Source organism: Aethalodelphis obliquidens, unplaced genomic scaffold (assembly GCF_003676395.1).
Source record: "Aethalodelphis obliquidens isolate GAN/ISIS:26980383/991018 unplaced genomic scaffold, ASM367639v1 scaffold3, whole genome shotgun sequence".
Lineage (NCBI taxonomy): Eukaryota > Metazoa > Chordata > Mammalia > Artiodactyla > Delphinidae > Aethalodelphis > Aethalodelphis obliquidens.
The window spans coordinates 78,964,601-78,982,474 of NW_020837947.1; the positions used below are offsets into that span (position 1 = coordinate 78,964,601).

General features: G+C 40.3%; 1 protein-coding gene across 2 annotated transcripts in view; it reads right to left on the reverse strand.

Moving 5' to 3' along the window:
- Nucleotides 1-17,874, reverse strand: part of KCNQ5 (potassium voltage-gated channel subfamily Q member 5) — a 579,268-nt gene that overhangs the window by 133,791 nt on the left and 427,603 nt on the right. For both annotated transcript variants that reach the window (XM_027092557.1, XM_027092551.1), the window contains exon 3: nucleotides 15,548-15,674. In XM_027092557.1, coding sequence (XP_026948358.1) covers nucleotides 15,548-15,674 — 127 coding nt within the window. The remainder of the gene's footprint in view (nucleotides 1-15,547; nucleotides 15,675-17,874) is intronic.

The following is a 17,874-nucleotide window of genomic DNA, read 5'->3' on the forward strand; positions in this document are numbered from 1 at the left end:
GGAGATTTTTGAAAGGTGGGGGATTAGGGAGAACAAATGACTTCTTTTTAGAGCACATCAGGACTATGATTATTGGGTCCAACTTGCTATAAAGCACCATTGGGGCTTGGTGACAATTTTAAACATTGTATTCTGTGGGAGTTGACCTTTGAGGCTCTGATGTGATTATATGTATCCTTTAGCTGGCAGGTGTAATTAGTATTGGTCTCAGTAAAGTGTGCTTGAATAAAGACTTCCTACAAAGTAAAGTTAGATTTAAGTAATGGTCCTTCAGGAAGTTGTGGTATTGGCTTTTTACATTAATTAGTCTCTCAACACTTCATCTATGTAAACATCAAATTTACATTCATTTACCCGAGCATGAAGAACTGCTCCTTATTGGGCTATATTTTCATTTGTTTCTTGACCCAAGTAGTTAAATATGAATTTCAGAAACTTCTGCTTATTAAAATAATTTTCATAGAAAAACAGAGAAGCAGAAACACATTTTCTATGAAAGTAATAAATGTCATTGAAGTCAACATGGATGTAATTTACTGCCATGAAGTATTTTAGGCATGTCTATATTTTAAAAGGAATAGTCAAACTCTGGGAACAGTTTGGCAACTTCTGATAAAGTTAAACAAACATCATATGACCCAGTAACCCCACTTCTGGGTATTTACCCTAAAGAAATAAAAACTTAGGTTCATACAAAACCTCTACATAAATGTTCATAGCAGCATGATTTATAATAGAAACTACCCAAATGATCTTTAACAGGTAAACAGATAAACAAACTGTATAATCCGTATCATGGAATACTAGTCAGAAATAAAAAGGACTGAACTACTTTTACATGCAATGACTTGGCTGGATCTCAAGAGCATTATGCTGAGTGAAAAAAACCGGACAACTTCAAAAGACTGAATTTATGACTATGTGATTGCATTTACAGAACACTCTAAAAATGACCAAATTACAGTGATGGAGAACATATTAATGACTCTCAGGAGTTAGGATTGGGGCTGGGACTGACTCTAAAGGGATAGCACCCCAAGTTTCTTTAGGGGGATGCGAAGGTTCTGTATCTTGATGGTGGTGATGGTTAAATTAGCCTGTACATGTGATAAAATTTCATTGAGTGCAAGCAAAAACTGGTGAAATCTGAATAAGGTTTGCAATTTAGTAACACAGGCAATCAACTTCCTGGTTTTGATAACTGCACTAAACTCATGAGAGATGTTATCATTGGGTGAAGGATACTTGGGTACAAGGCAACTCTCTCTATTCTTTTTTAAAAAAATTTTTAATTTAATTTATTTTTTTATACAGAAGGTTCTTATTAGTCATCCATTTTATGCACATCAGTGTATACATGTCAATCCCTATCACACAATTCATCACACCACCACCACCACCACCCTGCGGCTTTCCCCCCTTGGTATCCATACGTTTGTTTTCTACATCTGTGTCTCAACTTCTGCCCTGCAAACTGGTTCATCTGTACCATTTTTCTAGGTTCCACATACATGCGTTAATATACGATATTTGTTTTTCTCTTTCTGACTTACTGCACTCTGTATGACAGTCTCTAGATCCATCCACGTTTCAACAAACGACCCAATTTCATTCCTTTTTATGGCTGAGTAATATTCCATTGTATATATGTCCCACATCTTCTTTATCCATTTGTCTGTTGATGGGCATTTAGGTTGCTTCCATGACCTGGCTATTGTAAATAGTGCTGCAATGAACATTGGGGTGTGTGTGTGTCTTTTTGAATTATGGTTTTCTCTGGGTATATGCCCAGTAGTGGGATTGCTGGATCATATGGTAATTCTATTTTTAGTATTTTAAGGAACCTCCATACTGTTCTCCACAGTGGCTGTATCAATTTACGTTCCCACCAACAGTGTAAGAGGGTTCCCTTTTCTCCACACCCTCTCCACCATTTGTTGTTTGTAGATTTTCTGATGATGCCCATTCTAACTGGTGTGAGGTGATACTTCATTGTAGTTTTCCTTTGCATTTCTCTAATAATTAGTGATGCTGAGCAGCTTTCCATGTGCTTCTTGGCCATCTGTATGTCTTCTTTGGAGAAATGTCTATTTAGGTCTTCTGTCCATTTTTTGATTGGGTTGTTTCTTTTTTTTAATATTGAACTGCATGAGCTGTCTATATATTTTGGAGATTAATCGTTTGTCTGTTGATTCGTTTGCAAATATTTTCTCCCATTCCGAGGGTAGTCTTTTCATCTTCTTTACGGTTTCCTTTGCTGTGCAAAAGCTTTTAAGTTTCATTAGGTCCCATTTGTTTATTTTTGTTTTTATTTCCATTACTCTAGGAGGTGGATCAAAAAATATTTTGTTGTGATTTATGTCAAAGAGTGTTCTTCCTATGTTTTCCTCTAAGAGTTTTATAGTGTCCGGTCTTACATTTAGGTCTCGAATCCATTTTGAGTTTATTTTTGTGTATGGTGTTAGGAGTGTTAAATTGCATTCTTTTACATGTAGCTGTCCAGTTTTCCCAGCACCACTTATTGAAGAGACTGTCTTTTCTCCATTGTATATCCTTGCCTCCTTTGTCATAGATTAGTTGACCATAGGTGCGTGGGTTGATCTCTGGGCTTTCTATGTTGTTCCATTGATCTACGTTTCTGTTTTTGTGCGAGTACCATACTGTCTTGATTACTGTAGCTTTGTAGTAAAGTCTGAAGTCAAGGAGTCTGATTCCTCCAGCTCCGTTTTTTTCCCTCATGACTGTTTTGGCTACTTGCGGTCTTTTGTGACTCCATACAAATTTTAAGATTTTTTGCTCTAGTTCCGTAAAAAATGCCATTGGTAATTTGATAGGGATTCCATTGAATCTGTAGATTGCTTTGGGTAGTATACTCATTTTCACAATGTTGATTCTTCCAATCAAAGAACATGGTGTATCTCTCCATCTGCTGGTATCATCTTTACTTTCTTTCATCAGTGTCTTATAGTTTTCTGCATACAGGTCTTTGTCTCCCTAGGTAGGTTTATTCCTAGGTATTTTATTCTTTTTGTTGCAATGGTAAATGGGAGTGTTTCCTTAATTTCTCTTTCAGATTTTTCATCATTAGTGTATAAGAACGCAAGAGATTTCTGTGCATTCATTTTGTATCCTGCAATGTTACCAAATTCATTGATTAGCTCTAGTAGTTTCTAGTGGCATCTTTAGGATTCTCTATGTATACTACCATGTCATCTGCAAACAGTGACAGTTTTACTTCTTCTTTTCCAATTTGTATTGCTTTTATTTCTTTTTCTTCTCTGATTGCCGTGGCTAGGACTTCCAAAACTATGTTGAATAACAGTGGTGAGAGTGGGCATCCTTGTCTTGTTCCCGATCTTAGAGGAAATGCTTTCAGTTTTCACCATTGAGAATGATGTTTGCTGTGTGTTTGTCATATATGGCCTTTATTATTTTGAGGTAGGTTCCCTCTATTCCCACTTTCTGGATAGTTTTTTATCATAAATGGGTGTTGAATTTTGTCAAATGCTTTTTCTGCATCTATTGAGATGACCATATGGTTATTTTCCTTCATTTTGTTAATATGGTGTATCACATTGATTGATTTGCGTAAATTGAAGAATCGTTGCATCCCCGGGATAAATCTCACTTGATCATGGTGTATGATCCTTTTAATGTGTTGTTGGATTTGGTTTGCTAGTGTTTTGTTGAGGATTTTTGCATCTATATTCATCAGTGATATTGGTGTGTAATTTTCTTTTTTTGTAGTATCTTTGTGTGGTTTTGGTATCAGGGTGATGGTGGCCTCATAGAATGAGTTTGGGAGTGTTCCTTCCTCTGCAATTTTTTGGAAGAGTTTGAGAACGATGGGTGTTAGCTCTTCTCTAAATGTCTGAAAAAATTCACCTGTGAAGCCATCTGGTCCCGGACTTTTGTTTGTTGGAAGATTTTTAATCACAGTGTCAATTTCATTACTTGTAATTTGTCTGTTCATATTTTCTATTTCTTCCTAGTTCAGTCTTGGAAACTTATACCTTTCTAAGAATTTGTCCATTTCTTCCAGGTTGTCCATTTTATTGGCATAGAGTTGCTTGCAGTAGTCTCTTAGGATGCTTTGTATTTCTGCGGTGCCTGTTGTAACTTCTCCTTTTTCATTTCTAATTTTATTGATTCGAGTCCTCTCCCTCTTTTCTTGATGAGTCTGGCTTATGGTTTATCACTTTTGTTTATCCTCTCAAAGAACCAGCTTTTAGTTTTATTGATCTTTGCTATTGTTTTCTTTGTTTGTATTTCATTTATTTCTGCTCTTATCTTTATGATTTCTTTCCTTCTGCTAACTTTGGGTTTCGTTTGTTCTTCTTTCTCTGGTTCCTTTAGGTGTAAGGTTAGACTGTTTATTTGATTTTGATTGTTTGATTTGATTTGTCTGGTTTCTTGAGGTAGGCTTGTATAGCAGTAAACTTCCCTTTTAAAACTGCTTTTGCTGCATCCCATAGGTTTTGGCTCATCCTGTTTTTATTGTCATTTGTCTCTAGGTATTTTTTGATTTCCTCTTTGATTTCTTCAGTGATTTCTTGGTTAATTAGTAACGTATTGTTTACCCTCCATGTGTTTGTGTTTTTTACGTTTTTTTTTCCTGTAATTAATTTCTAATCTCATAGCATTGTGGTCAGAGAAGATGCTTGATATGATTTCAATTTTCTTAAATTTACTGAGGCTTGATTTGTGACCCAAGACGTGATCTATCCTGGAGAATGTTCCATGTACACTTGAGAAGAAAGTGTAATCTGCTGTTTTGGGATGGAATGTCCTATAAATATCAATTAAATCTTTCTGGTCTATTGTGTCATTTAAAGCTTGTGTTTCCTTATTAATTTTCATTTTGGATGATCTGTCCATTGGTGTAAGTGAGGTGTTAAAGTCCCCCCACTATTATTGTGTTACTGTCGATTTCCCCTTTTCCCTTTTATGGCTGTTAGCAGTTGCCTTATATACTGAGGTGGTCCTATGTTGGGTGCATATATATTTATAATTGTCATATCTTCTTCTTGGATTGATCCCTTGATCATTATGTAGTGTTCTTCCTTGTCTCTTTTAACATTCTTTATTTTAAAGTCTATTTTATCTGATATGAGTATTGCTACTCCAGCTTTCTTCTGATTTCCATTTGCATGGAATATCTTTCTCCATCCCCTCACTTTCAGTCTGTGTGTGCCCCTAGGTCTGAAGTGGGTCTCTTGTAGACAGCATATATATGTGTCTTGTTTTTGTATCCATTCAGCAAGCCTGTGTCTTTTGGTTGGAGCCTTTAAACCATTCACGTTTAAGGTAATTATCAATATGTATGTTCCTATGACCATTTTCTTAATTGGTTTGGGTGTGTTTTTGTAGGTCCTTTTCTTCTCTTGTGTTTCCCACTTAGAGACGTTCCTTTAGCATTTGTTGTAGAGCTGGTTTGGTGGTGCTGAATTCTTTTAGCTTTTGCTTGTCTATAAAGCTTTTGATTTCTCCATGGAATCTGAATGAGATCCTTGCCGGGTAGAGTAATCTTGGTTGTAGGTTCTTTCCTTTCATCACTTTTAGTATATCATGCGACTCCTTTCTGGCTTGTAGAGTTTCTGCTGAGAAATCAGCTGTTAACCTTATGGGAGTTCCCTTCTATGCTATTTGTCATTTCTCTCTTGCTGCTTTCAATAATTTTTCTTTGTCTTTAATTTTTGCCAATTTGATTATTACTATGTGTCTCGGCATGTTTCTTCTTGGGTTTATCCTGTATGGGACTCACTGTGCTTCCTGGACTTGGGTGGCTATTTCCTTTCCCATGTTAGGAAAGTTTTCGCCTATCATCTCTTCAAATATTTTCTCTGGTCCTTTCTCTCTTTCTTTTCCTCTGGGACCCCTATAATGCAAATCTTGTTGTGTTTAATGTTGTCCCAGAGGTCTCTTGGGCTGTCTTCATTTCTTTTCATTCTTTTTTTCTTTATTCTGTTCCGCAGCAGTGAATTCCACCATTCTGTCTTCCAGGTCACTTATCCGTTCTTCTGCCTCAGGTATTCTGCTATTGATACCTTCTAGTGTAGTTTTCATTTCAGTTATTATATTGTTCATCTCTGTTTGTTTGTTCTTTAATTCTTCTAGGTCTTTGTTAAACATTTCTTGCATCTTCTCAATCTTTGCCTCCATTCATTTTCTGAGGTCCTGGATCATCTTCACTACATTATTCTGAATTGTTTTTCTGGAAGGTTGCCTATCTCCATTTAGTTGTTTTTCTGGGGTTTTATCTTGTTCCTTCATCTGGTACATAGCCCTCTGCCTTTTCATCTTGTCTATCTTTCTGTGAATGTGCCTCTCTATTCTTTTTGCAACTTTTAAGTAAGTCTAAAGTTACTTCAAAATTAAAAGTTGTAACTAAGGGCCAGATCTTAGGAAGATGATTGTTGGGAAAAGGTACAAACATCTATTTTCTCTCAGACTTCACATTAGCCAGTGTCTCTTGTGGGGTGGGGAAGATCTTGGGATGGGACTCAGACTGTCACATGGTTTATTGATTTGCTCCTGCGGTGCCATACATGAGTGATGCAGGGAGATGACGTGGTGTCATAGAAGGATGTTGGGACTTGACGTGAACACATCTCTCTGTTTTTGTTGAGTCTTTTGCTTATACAGTGTGACCCTCGATAAGGCCCTTAATCTAAGTCTCAGTTTTTCAATATACAAAATGGGAATCCTCATCTTTTTCAGTTTCAGTAAGATTGCTATGGGGGTTACATGGGATAGTTTGTAAATACGATTTATACTTTAAATCGTGAAATTTTATTCCTGTTCGTGTAACACCCAGTGCCCAAATCCTAACCTCCTGTTATATTCAGCATCAAAGGAAGATTTCTTATCTAAATATAGCCCTAAACTGTTGTCCATTTTCTAATACGTGTGCAGTAAAGAAGCCATAGATGGTCCAGCAAGTTCACAGCCACTGTGGATTAGTAGAAAAGTAATCAAAATTCAAAAATGAAGCAAAGGCTCACTCATCTTTTGTTTCAAGGAAGGCTGTGAGTTGAGCATTTAATTCAATGTGGTTCTTTCTTCTTACCCAGAAGGAGTGCAGAGGGGAACTACGCACTCTTTTTTCTCTTATTATTATTATTGTTATTTTTTAAAAGTTAGGGAGTTTTATTTCTGAAAAAACGGTGGTTCTGCAGCATTTTCCAGTGGAACATTTACTTATATTTCAAAGTGAGAAAAATCAAGCAGTCCTTTGCCAGTTGCGGCCCGTGGAATCAGGATAATCTCTCACGGCAACGGATACCACCTAGAACACGCTGACAAGAAAGTTGCTAATCTATGTCACATGGTCTCCCACTAACCTGTTAATAAATTCCTTTTTCCTGCTCCCTCGTTATTCTTGTGTGTGGTGATTAAATGGACTATATGGTAATTAAATTTGACTCTCAAGAGGTAGTGCTTTAGAGTCGTGAGCCACAGTAGGCTGGCTTTCTGCTCCAGCTCCACTGCTGACTTGGGGGCTGAGCACGGAGCACCCACCCTGTGCCAGGCCTGAATTTTTCTGTCTACAGAGTGAGAGAAGCAACGTCTCAGAGGGACACGGTGCTGCTTTACAAGCTCTATGTTCTAACTGAGCTCCAAATTCCGTTACAGAAAGGTATTCTTTGATGAATTAAAGATGCATTTATACTGTTGTTGAGATTCTTAGCAGGAATGAAAGAAGCTTTAAGATCTAATTTTAAAAGACTCCCACTGCACAGCACATTATCCAGCTCTCAAATGCTGCACACAGTTGTGCATGGAGCGCTCTGTGGTATTTATTAAAAATAAGACACAAACACTGCAAAGAGGTGCCGGGAATATCTCCACAGCGCATACAGGTGCTGAACTGCTTGACTTCCACTGAGGCTATGGGGGCTCCTACTGGCAAATTCCAAGCACCACTCGGAAGAATGACCCCCGAGAGACAGCTTAATGCTTCCTACTGATCGCGAGTCTTCAGAGAACATCTCAAGGCAGAAAGGGACAATTTCTCAAAGGAAGTAAATAACCTTTAATGAAACAAATCTGTGTCACAGCCATAACTAAGTATATGCCGCAGAGTCCTTTGCTAAGAGGCCCTTGGGAATTGCTTCCTGGTGATAGTTTCCAAGGGGAATGGGAGAGCTCTCATTACCTTCTCCTAATTCCTGCTGCTCACGGGAAATAACACATTTCTTTTCAGTTTTCAGTTTGGACATTTCATGTTTCTAAGGGTAGATATATATAGATGAGTGGAAAAGTCTGAGGGACAGGTTTATATTTTTCTGGATGGGTAATGATTTGTATATTCCGATATGAAGTTCAGACAGGTATAGACAGATGACCAAGAGACCCAGAGCCTTATGTAGCCATACTTTTTGTTGCCTGATCAAAAAATTTTTTAACCCAAATATTTAGCATCAGGCCCACCAGCAATCTATTGGACCTTTGCCTGGTGGCCCATCCTAGATGCTGCCTTGTCTCAGGCAACTATATGCCCTCACGCGGCCCCCATGGCCCCCAGGGGTGGCTGTCCATCCATCACCTCCCACTTCTTACTGAGCTCCAGCCGCAATGGCCATGTGTCTCTTCCTGGTACCAACCAAGCTCACTGGGTCTCAAGAACCTTTGCAATGCCTGCTCCCTGGCCTGGAGAGATCTGTGCCTACATCTTCTCATTGTGGCTGATCTAATACTCAGGTTGACTTGAGTGTCCCACTCCTTAGAAAGACCCCCTTGGGCCACCCGATCTAAAGAAGCCCCCAGTCTCTCTGCTTATATCCTTCATAACGCTATCTCTAGTTGACATTATCTTGTTTCTAAAAAATATGTTTGCATATTATTTTTCTCTGTCCACTGGAATATTAGCTTAACAGGAAGGAGGACACTGCCCATTTAGAGCCACACAGCATCCCTGGCATCTAGAACTGCGCTTGGACATGGTGGACACTGTGTAGACGTTTGCTGGGTGACTGAGCTCAGAATGCAGGGGATCTTTCACTCCTCTGCTCAGTCGGTCATGATGTTCTACACCTTTCTGTCCAGACTACTTCTACCTCCATCACGTTTGCTCTGAATCAACATAATTAGTGTCCCTCCTTCTCCACGGGCATGGGAGACCATACTCTTACAGGCAGGGATCATGTTTTATCCATCTTGGGGTCCTTTGCACCTAAGGTCATGTTTGGCACATAATAAGTGCTCTGTCTGTGAATGAATTTTCTCACGTAACATTTGAAAGTACAGAATATTAGTACAATATATCGTAGTACGCCACTGAAGTTTATAGAAGGAGTGGGAAATAATCTTTAGCTATCCATTTCCTCTAAGCGTATTCTCTATATGTTCAAGTCATACCAGCTGATCAAACTATAAGTTCAAATTTGTGCACCAGGTCAACAGTGATCTAAATAGGTCTCCAAGGGTCTACTAACGTGAACAAACATGCGAAGGCATTTCTGGGAGTGATATCACTTATCCGGAGATGCCTCCAATTAGGAAATACCCAAGGACCTCATGATAACATTGTTCAAAAGGGTATACAGTCTTATATGAGGCAAGTAAGTCTACTTTAGGGCTTAATTTCTTCTTTAGGTTGGAGAGCAGCACAGGTAACCTGATCTAGTTGAAATAATAAGGCTAATATTTAAGGCTGATACTGCAATTAATGTCATTTTGTGAAGTCTGGCTTCTCATTCGAAGACTTCAGATTAGAAATGATAATATTTATATACAAATAATGAATATTACAAATGTAAAGTTGATGACAATGGACAAGGTTAACTAAATTTAATTGAAAAGTACTAATGAACAGTAAGCGCAATCTTCTCACAGTTGGGTAGTGTGGTACTCTGGAAAGTAGATACTTGCTCATTGTTCTGGGTTCCTTGCACACACTCCTGAACCTTGGAATCTCTGGCATGACAAGTGCCTTTTGTACAATAACGAGGTGGCTGGGGGTCCCTAGAGAGCTTCAAGATGGGGGCTGGTGACCAGAAAGACAAAGGCGTGATGAGAGGGCCAGCCCCACCCTGCACCTCTGGGGAGGGAAAGGAGCCTGGAGATGGAGTTCCATCACCAGTAGCCAATGATTTAATCACTTGTGTCTTTGGAGTAAAAGCTCCATGAAAATCTCTAAACCATGGGTACTGGAGAGTGTCTGGGTTGGTAAACATATGGGTGCTGGGAGGCGGGGCGCCTGGTGAGGGCACGGAAACTGCATGTTACCCAGTCCTTGGCCCCAAATACCTGCCCTGTGTGCCTCTTCCATTTGGCTGCTGTTCTTGGATTATAGCTATAATATTAATATAATATAATATAATATAATATCACATAAGCTACAGCACTTTCTTGAGTTCTGTGTCATTCTAGTGAGGTGGGGAGTTACTGGAGCCCCCCAACTGTAGTCAGCCAGGCAGAAGTGTGTTAGCCTGAGCACCTCACTGTGGCTGGCATCTGATGTCGAGGAGGGAAAGTCCTGTGGGATTAAACCCTGAACCTGTGGGGTCTGTGCTAATACCAGTTGTTAGTGTCAGGATTGTATTGAGTTGTTGAACACCAAGTTGGTGTCCGGAAAGTTGGCGAATTGGCTGGTGTGAGGAAAAACCGCCACACGTTAAGTGTCAGAAGTGTTGTGAGTGAAAACAGCTCATCAGGTAGGTATATTTTCCTAGACTGAAATCCTGGTTCTTTCATTCACCATCTTTCTAACTTTGGACAAGTTTCTTAAGCCTTAGCTTACTTCCTCATCCTTAAGAAGGATATTATAAAACTCATGTAGGATTAAATAAGACAATATTTATAGAGTTCAAGAGCAGTACCCATCACGTAGCAAGTCTCAATAAATATCAGCTCTTATTAATTAGAAGGATTGAAATGGCTCTAATGTTCTGTGGTCAATCACAAGTCTCAATAAATATCAGCTCTTATTAATTAGAAGGATTGAAATGGCTCTAATGTTCTGTGGTCAATCAACCCAACAGGGTTCAATGGTCCTCAGATGATCCAGTTAACCACATGGAGGTGACCACATGCACTGGAGTTTGAACACTTAGATGGAAAGAGAAACAGCAGAAGAGTATATGACTGACAGGAAATAACCCAAGAGAATATAACTTCTACTAAAGGGCAGAGGAGATTAGAAGGTGTAGAAAATGACACAGTTGAAGAGTATGTCTCTTGGAACCAAAGAGGGAGAACCTGGAGAGGTAGAAAAATGGTGTCTCAATCTTCAGTTCAGAGCCAGTGGCAGTCTGAGAGTCTCTGATACAGCTTTCCAACACATTAGCAGCTGAAGCTGCCTTTTAACAGGATGAACTCACAGATATATGAGAGTGGCCTTGGCTGTGTGGTTGATTTTAATAAAGGCTGCAATTTTGTTTTAGCCAAAGAAGACACTGGTTATTTTCTTCTCATTAAAAAAATACACTTGTTGGCATTTTCAGGAGTGACTGTTATCTCATGTCAAAGGCATATATGCTCCATTCAGGGCGAAATATCCGTGCTGAGGTTTGCCTCTTTCGTCCTCTTGGGGAAATATTACACTGAAGGAGAACTGCTAAAATAGCAATTAAAAACCGACTTATATTTAGCATCAAATACAGATCCACGATTAACCACAGGCTGGTGTTTTCTGCTTCCCTGAAATGCACTGCAAGACTGAGAAGTACGGCCCTGTTACATATGTCTCTAGACAGAGTCACTGGGGCATCCAGAAAAGCCGCAGCTACAGGAAATTGGTTGGCCTCCTGACAGATCAGGCTCATCATCGTGATCTAGGCACCAGCCTTTGGTACGGTTTGCAACTTTCAGGTAGGTCATTTATGGAAGTTAGAAAAGGAGTGACTATGAACTCAGTCTTCGAGGTTATTTCACACGTTCTCAATACTGAGGTCACGAGTGAATGAGTTGTGTTTGAATGTAGAGAAATCAGAAAGCAGCCAGTCCAGGTAAATGAGGGCAGCTCGTTAGATATCTCCAAATGTACTTGACTCTCCCAGTCGTAGGGCAGCGATTATGGCCCCCAGACGTATGTAGAAATGTTATTTCAACAGCGTCTTAGGGGAGAGATGTAAATTGAATGCATAGGTATAAGGAAGAATTTTGTAATTCAAGATAAGCTTTTACCAATTTTCAAAGCAAACTCCTCAAATCAAGCAGAAATAAATCAACATGGTAATGAAAGAGAGCATCTAATTAAAAAACAATTGAATAGATTTTTTTTTCTTCCCTTAGGTTACAGTTGTTTAAAATATGTTTTTCAAACCTAAGAATATAATGATTTTATGATTTCTCAAATCAACAATATTTGGAAATGCCCTGGTTCTGGCTCCAGTGCAGGGGTGGAGGGGTGGGCAGGTCAGGAGGGGAAGTTCTGCAGTCTTTGGGAATCAGCTTGTGGGCCTCTATCACCTTGTGTCCAAATACTAACAGTTGGTCTGCAGGGCTCGCTAGGTGACGGCTGTAGAAGCTTTGGTCTGTTTCAGCTGGAGAGAGCAACACAGGGGTGCTTCCAGAAAGCACTCCCTGTGCTGCAGGCACAGCCAGGCTACCAGTCTTCTCTGGCTCCTTTCTTGAATGCTCAAACCTTCTAAAAGTGTTCGGTGTGTATTTGGCATGTTCAGAGTAACCAAATCTTACAGATACATGGAGTCTTGAGAGAGGTTAGCTACATTTCCAAACTCACAACAGTTGTCATGGACAGATGAGGGAAATGCTACTTCCTTGTCCACTTTGCCGCAGTAAATTAGGCAAAACAAGGGAAATCCAGGGTTCACTTTACATTTTGCTTTATCATTTAACCCCTGACATCAATCATTTTTTTATGGGCCTATTAAGCAGGCCTAGAAAGGGCCCCAGCAGCCATGTGCTACAGCCTGCCGCCGTCAGGCAGGTGACCTCGGTTCCTCTGTGTAGGTTACATCTTACTGACCTCATCCTCAAGACCCATGTTTGAACACGTTTCACTATTTCATTGCTTCGTCTGGACCATGAATCAAACCATTACATGTACCTCAAAAAAAAACTGAAAAGTGCATAGTTATCCTAAATGTAAGTACAAATCTTGTTTTTGTTCTAATGGGGATTCATGATATATTTATCCGTGAAATTTTCTTCCAAAGCAATAGATTCACTAGAGGTCAAATATCCAAACGAAGAAAAGGCCTGAAGAGGTAACTAAACTCCAGCCACACCTAAACCATGTCACACTAAATCTGTAAGGTCACAGTTGACAGGCTCAAAGGTGGCTAAGTTACAGACGACGACGACAACGTAGTCTTCAGAACCATGCGTTACACCAAGGCCTGAACGGATCCGAGACAGGAAGAGAAAGATTAAAGGACTAAGTTATGCTGATGTATCTGTAGCTGAGAACAGCTATCAAAGGGCAGCAGGCGTCTGGGAAAGAATCTGCTTTTTAGCTTAGAAGCCAGAAATACATTGGCATTGCCTCTGGAATTGGAATAAAACCAATTTTAAATTGGTTTTAAAGCCTGGAATGGAACGTTCCTGCAGTCATCCGTGAACCAACCTTATCCTGTAGAAGCTGAGTGAGCCCTGGCCAAACCATCTGCCTTGTGAATGGTTTTGTTTGGGTCCCTCATAGGACAGGAAGTTCTTGTGCCGTAATTCCACATCGAGTTACAGTGTTTTGTGGTGTAGCTTGAGCAGGGAATTAAAAAAGAGGAAAAACCTCCAGAGGAAAATCAAGTGCCTTCACTGATGCACCCGAGGGGCTGGATGGACCCGCAAGGCTGGGCGTTGGCGCCCACTTTCCTCCACGCCTCTCTGGCAGAAGAGGGGCAGCCAGACAAACAGACTGCGTTAGTGAAGGCCAAACAAGATGTTTCAAGGTTGATGTAACTTAGAATTGCACTAGATTCACTGTGGTAACCGCAGGGCTTCACGCACAGCCCCATGTCCATAACGTCTGGTTGAAGGAATGGTGGCTCCGGAAACATGCATGCGTGTGGGGAGCCCTCCCGCTTCCCTGTGCCCAGGACGTGCGCCACTCACACCGCACTGGGAAGAAAGATGGGCCAAAGGGTTCCTCTTACAGTCCCCGTGGAAGGGGTTTCTCTACTTCTTCCTTAAGGAACAGGGGTTAGGGAGGAAACTAAAGGTGCTCAACAATTCCCAACTCCTGAAACAAAATGGCAAACCAGCTGCTGATGAAGAGCTCAGTCTAAACTAGCTTGTAAATAAAAACCCCACTTTCTCAGATTGGAAATAGTTGAAATAAGTAAACCTCACTGAGAACTTTCAGCATTTGGATTTGAATGGCTACCAAAGAAGTGGGAAGGAAAAAAGAGCAAGAAAACCAAACGTAGCTGCTGAATAACAGCAGCAACTACAACATCAACAACAACGACAAGCTTTTGTATACAGGGTTTTCTTTTTCTTTCCCCAAAGGAATAACATTCTATTTCTTAAAAACAGGCCAAATTCTTCAAAAATGTCAGTGTTGGGAAAGACAGAGAAAGGCTGACGAACGGTTCTAGACGAATGAGACCAAAGAAGCGTGATGACCAGACACAGTTGTGACCCAGCCTGGGTCCCGCCCTGGAGGGAAAATGCTACAAATGACATTATTGGGTCAACTGGCAAAACCGCGATACAACCAGCAGATTAGTTAAGGTATTGTGTTAATGTCCAATTTATGGAAGGTTAGGTAAAAGAATGTCCTTATTTTGGAAAACCCACACTGAAATATTTAGGGATAAAGGGCCATGATGTAGACAACTTACTTAAAAACTTAATCGATTAATTGAAAATTGAGATATAATTGACTAAGGTTTTCAATTTTATGATCCACTTTTAAGTATATTATTTGGAGGTGCCAGATCTTAACTCTGGGATGTTTTATAATTTCAGGCTGGTACCCAGGTGAATGGAATCTCTTTGAAAGGACAGCAGCCAGGGAGCTGCAGGGATGTGACATTGATTCGGGGACTGTAGGGTGGGGACTCACATTTCAGAGGATAAACACTTTATCAGGTCTAACAGTTACAGTGCATACACATACTTGTAATTATTCTTGAGGCATGCTCATTAACAGGCTTTACCCAGACAACTACACTTATACGCCCCAGCAGAGCAAGAGCATAGAAGAGGTGCTGCTTACACTGTACAGCAAAAAGGGGTCTTTACACTTAGTGAAACCAATGCTCCCAAACTCAGGGCGACACTCGAGAACCATGTATTTCATCATAACTTAACCTGACACAAGTGCGTATTTTAGAGCCAGACCATCTGGCTCAAATCCCAGCTCCACCACTAACCACCTGCATGACTTTTAGCAACTCACTTCACCTCTCTGTGCCCCAATTTCTTCATCTTAAAATGGGGATAATAAAAATACCTACCTCATCATGTTATGAAGAGGATTAAATGAGTCAGCATTTTCAAAACACGAGATTGCTGGCCCATGGTGAATAATCCATGAATGTTAGCTTTTAACATTAACTAAATGCTGTGATACCGGAAACGATGAAAAAAAGGATGCGGTGGCATAAATCTAGGTATCCAGGACTTTGATATTCACCTATAACACAGAAGGGCTTCCGGGCAAATCTCAGTCTTCCTTGCCATCCTCTGTACCGGCAACAGCAGCCTGCAGACCAGATTCGAATGATGAACTCCAAACCAAAGACAACGATCATCACAAACTCCTAAAACATCAAATGAGGCACATGTCAGAGAGAGGTATTACGGATCAAACCACAGCAGCAAGCTCTGTGGATATTTCCGGACATGCAGGCACTTCATCTAAAATATCTGGTTGTTAAAGCCTGAAGTTAACATCGCCTTTTCTCCAAATCAAGCTAAACCCGGAGAACATCGGAATTGTATTTCCTATCACGCACATTGTATTTCCTATCATGGACATTGTATTTCCTATCATGGAATGCTATTGTACTTCCTATCATGCACATTGTATTTCCTATCATGGAATGCTATTCCTCTTCAAGTCTCTAAAGTTTTGGAAGTTTAGGAGTCTGTTTTAATTCTAAATATGCAGGCTGAATTACGGATCCCCTTGTCTGGAATACACAGTCCCTCGAGACTGGTTCCAGGACCCCATGGACACCAAAATCCTCAGATGTTCAAGCCCCTTATATAAAATGGAGTAGTGTTTACATAAAACCTACACACATCCTTCCATATACTTTAAGTCATTTCTAGATTACTTATAATACCTAATACAATGTAAATGATTTGCAAATAGTTGCTGGCATGCAGTTCGAGTTTTGTTTCTTGGAACTTTCTGGAATTTTTTTTTCAAATATTTCTATCTACGGTTGGTTGCATCTGTGGATGTGGAACCTGCAGGTAAGGAGAGCTGACTGTATAGTGCAATTGACCTTAGAACCTGGTAACGTGAAATATCTGAAATGAAAGAGCAAACCCTGAAAACACAGCTTCACAGTTTTACAGAAAACAGACCCTCATTTTGTTGCAAGGAGTGACATAATCCCTGAGCCCTTAAGAGTTGTTCTCAGAGAAGTTAGTATTTAGGAGGATACTGAGTTCTTTTGTTACGATGTCAAAATCTCCTTATAAGACAGCAAGTTTTGACAGTGTTATTGTGTGTGGCACATACATTCTTTGCCAGAAATGAGACCCTGAAGCCTCTGGATCTGATGCTTGTTAATTATTAGGCTGCCCTTTGGTGACAGCTGCCTTGAAAATAACACTTGCTCCAGCAGGAGGGCTTTGAGATTATCTAGTAAGAGTTGTGAGTGAACCCTGGAGAAGGCCAACTAAAGAGGCTCATTAAATGTGGGTCACAGACTGAGAAACCACCGGACTCTGTCAGAAGAAAGCACCTCTGGAGCAGACCTGTCACAGTCACCTTGTTGCCCCTCTATAGGGGCAGGCACTGAGTTTATCACATTTGATTTGTTTTCCTTTAAACATATTTCCCTCTCTTGGGCTTTCCTGGTGGCGCAGTGGTTGGGAGTCCGCCTGCCGATGCAGGGGACACGGGTTCGTGCCCCGGTCCGGGAAGATCCCACATGCCGCGGAGCGGCTGGGCCCGTGAGCCATGGCCACTGAGCCTGCACGTCCAGAGACTGTGCTCCGCAACGGGAGAGGCCACAGCAGTGAGAGGCCCGTGTATCACAAAAAAAAAGAAAAAAAAAATTCCCTCTCTTGTTTTGTTTTTTTTAAAATCTCTCTCTTGTTTTTAAACAACGGTTGAGTCAGCATTTATGATGTACAACAATATTTATTACTTGATTTTTGTTATAACTGCTTAATTATAAAAGTGATACATGGTTTTTATTAAAGTCTCTAAACATCACAGATGTGTTGAGTGTACAAAGTAGTCCTAAGCCACTCCCCATCCTCCCATGTCCCAAGATAAAAACTGTTATCAAATTTAGAAAAATGGCATTTTTGTTGCAAGTTTCAGGCAAATGTCTGTTTCTTCAGTTAGAGCATGTGATGATATATTGCACTTTTGAAATGCCTAGTAGAGATACATCATTCTCTCCTTCTGTTATTTTGCACTAAGTAACCCACAAATATTTCTCATCATGGGAAATAAATCTCCAATATCATGGCTGCTTACTTACAGTGACTTAAAACTACCCGTGGGCTAAATCTCCGCAGATGACTTTATGCAGATAACTAAAGCCATGGTCAATGCACACTCATTCATGATATCAGGGTTTTGTTTTGTTTTGCTTTTAGTTTTGAGTATATATCTAGGTAGTTGAGTTTATTCATTCATTAAGGTGGCTGAAGTGCCACGTTAGGAAGAGCTGGGAGTGAACCCTGGGGAGGCCAGGCTTGTTTTAATCCTTCTCTTTCCTCATACAGAGCTGAGGCCCCAGGTGCCCAGCAGCCGTGTGTCCAGTGCACATT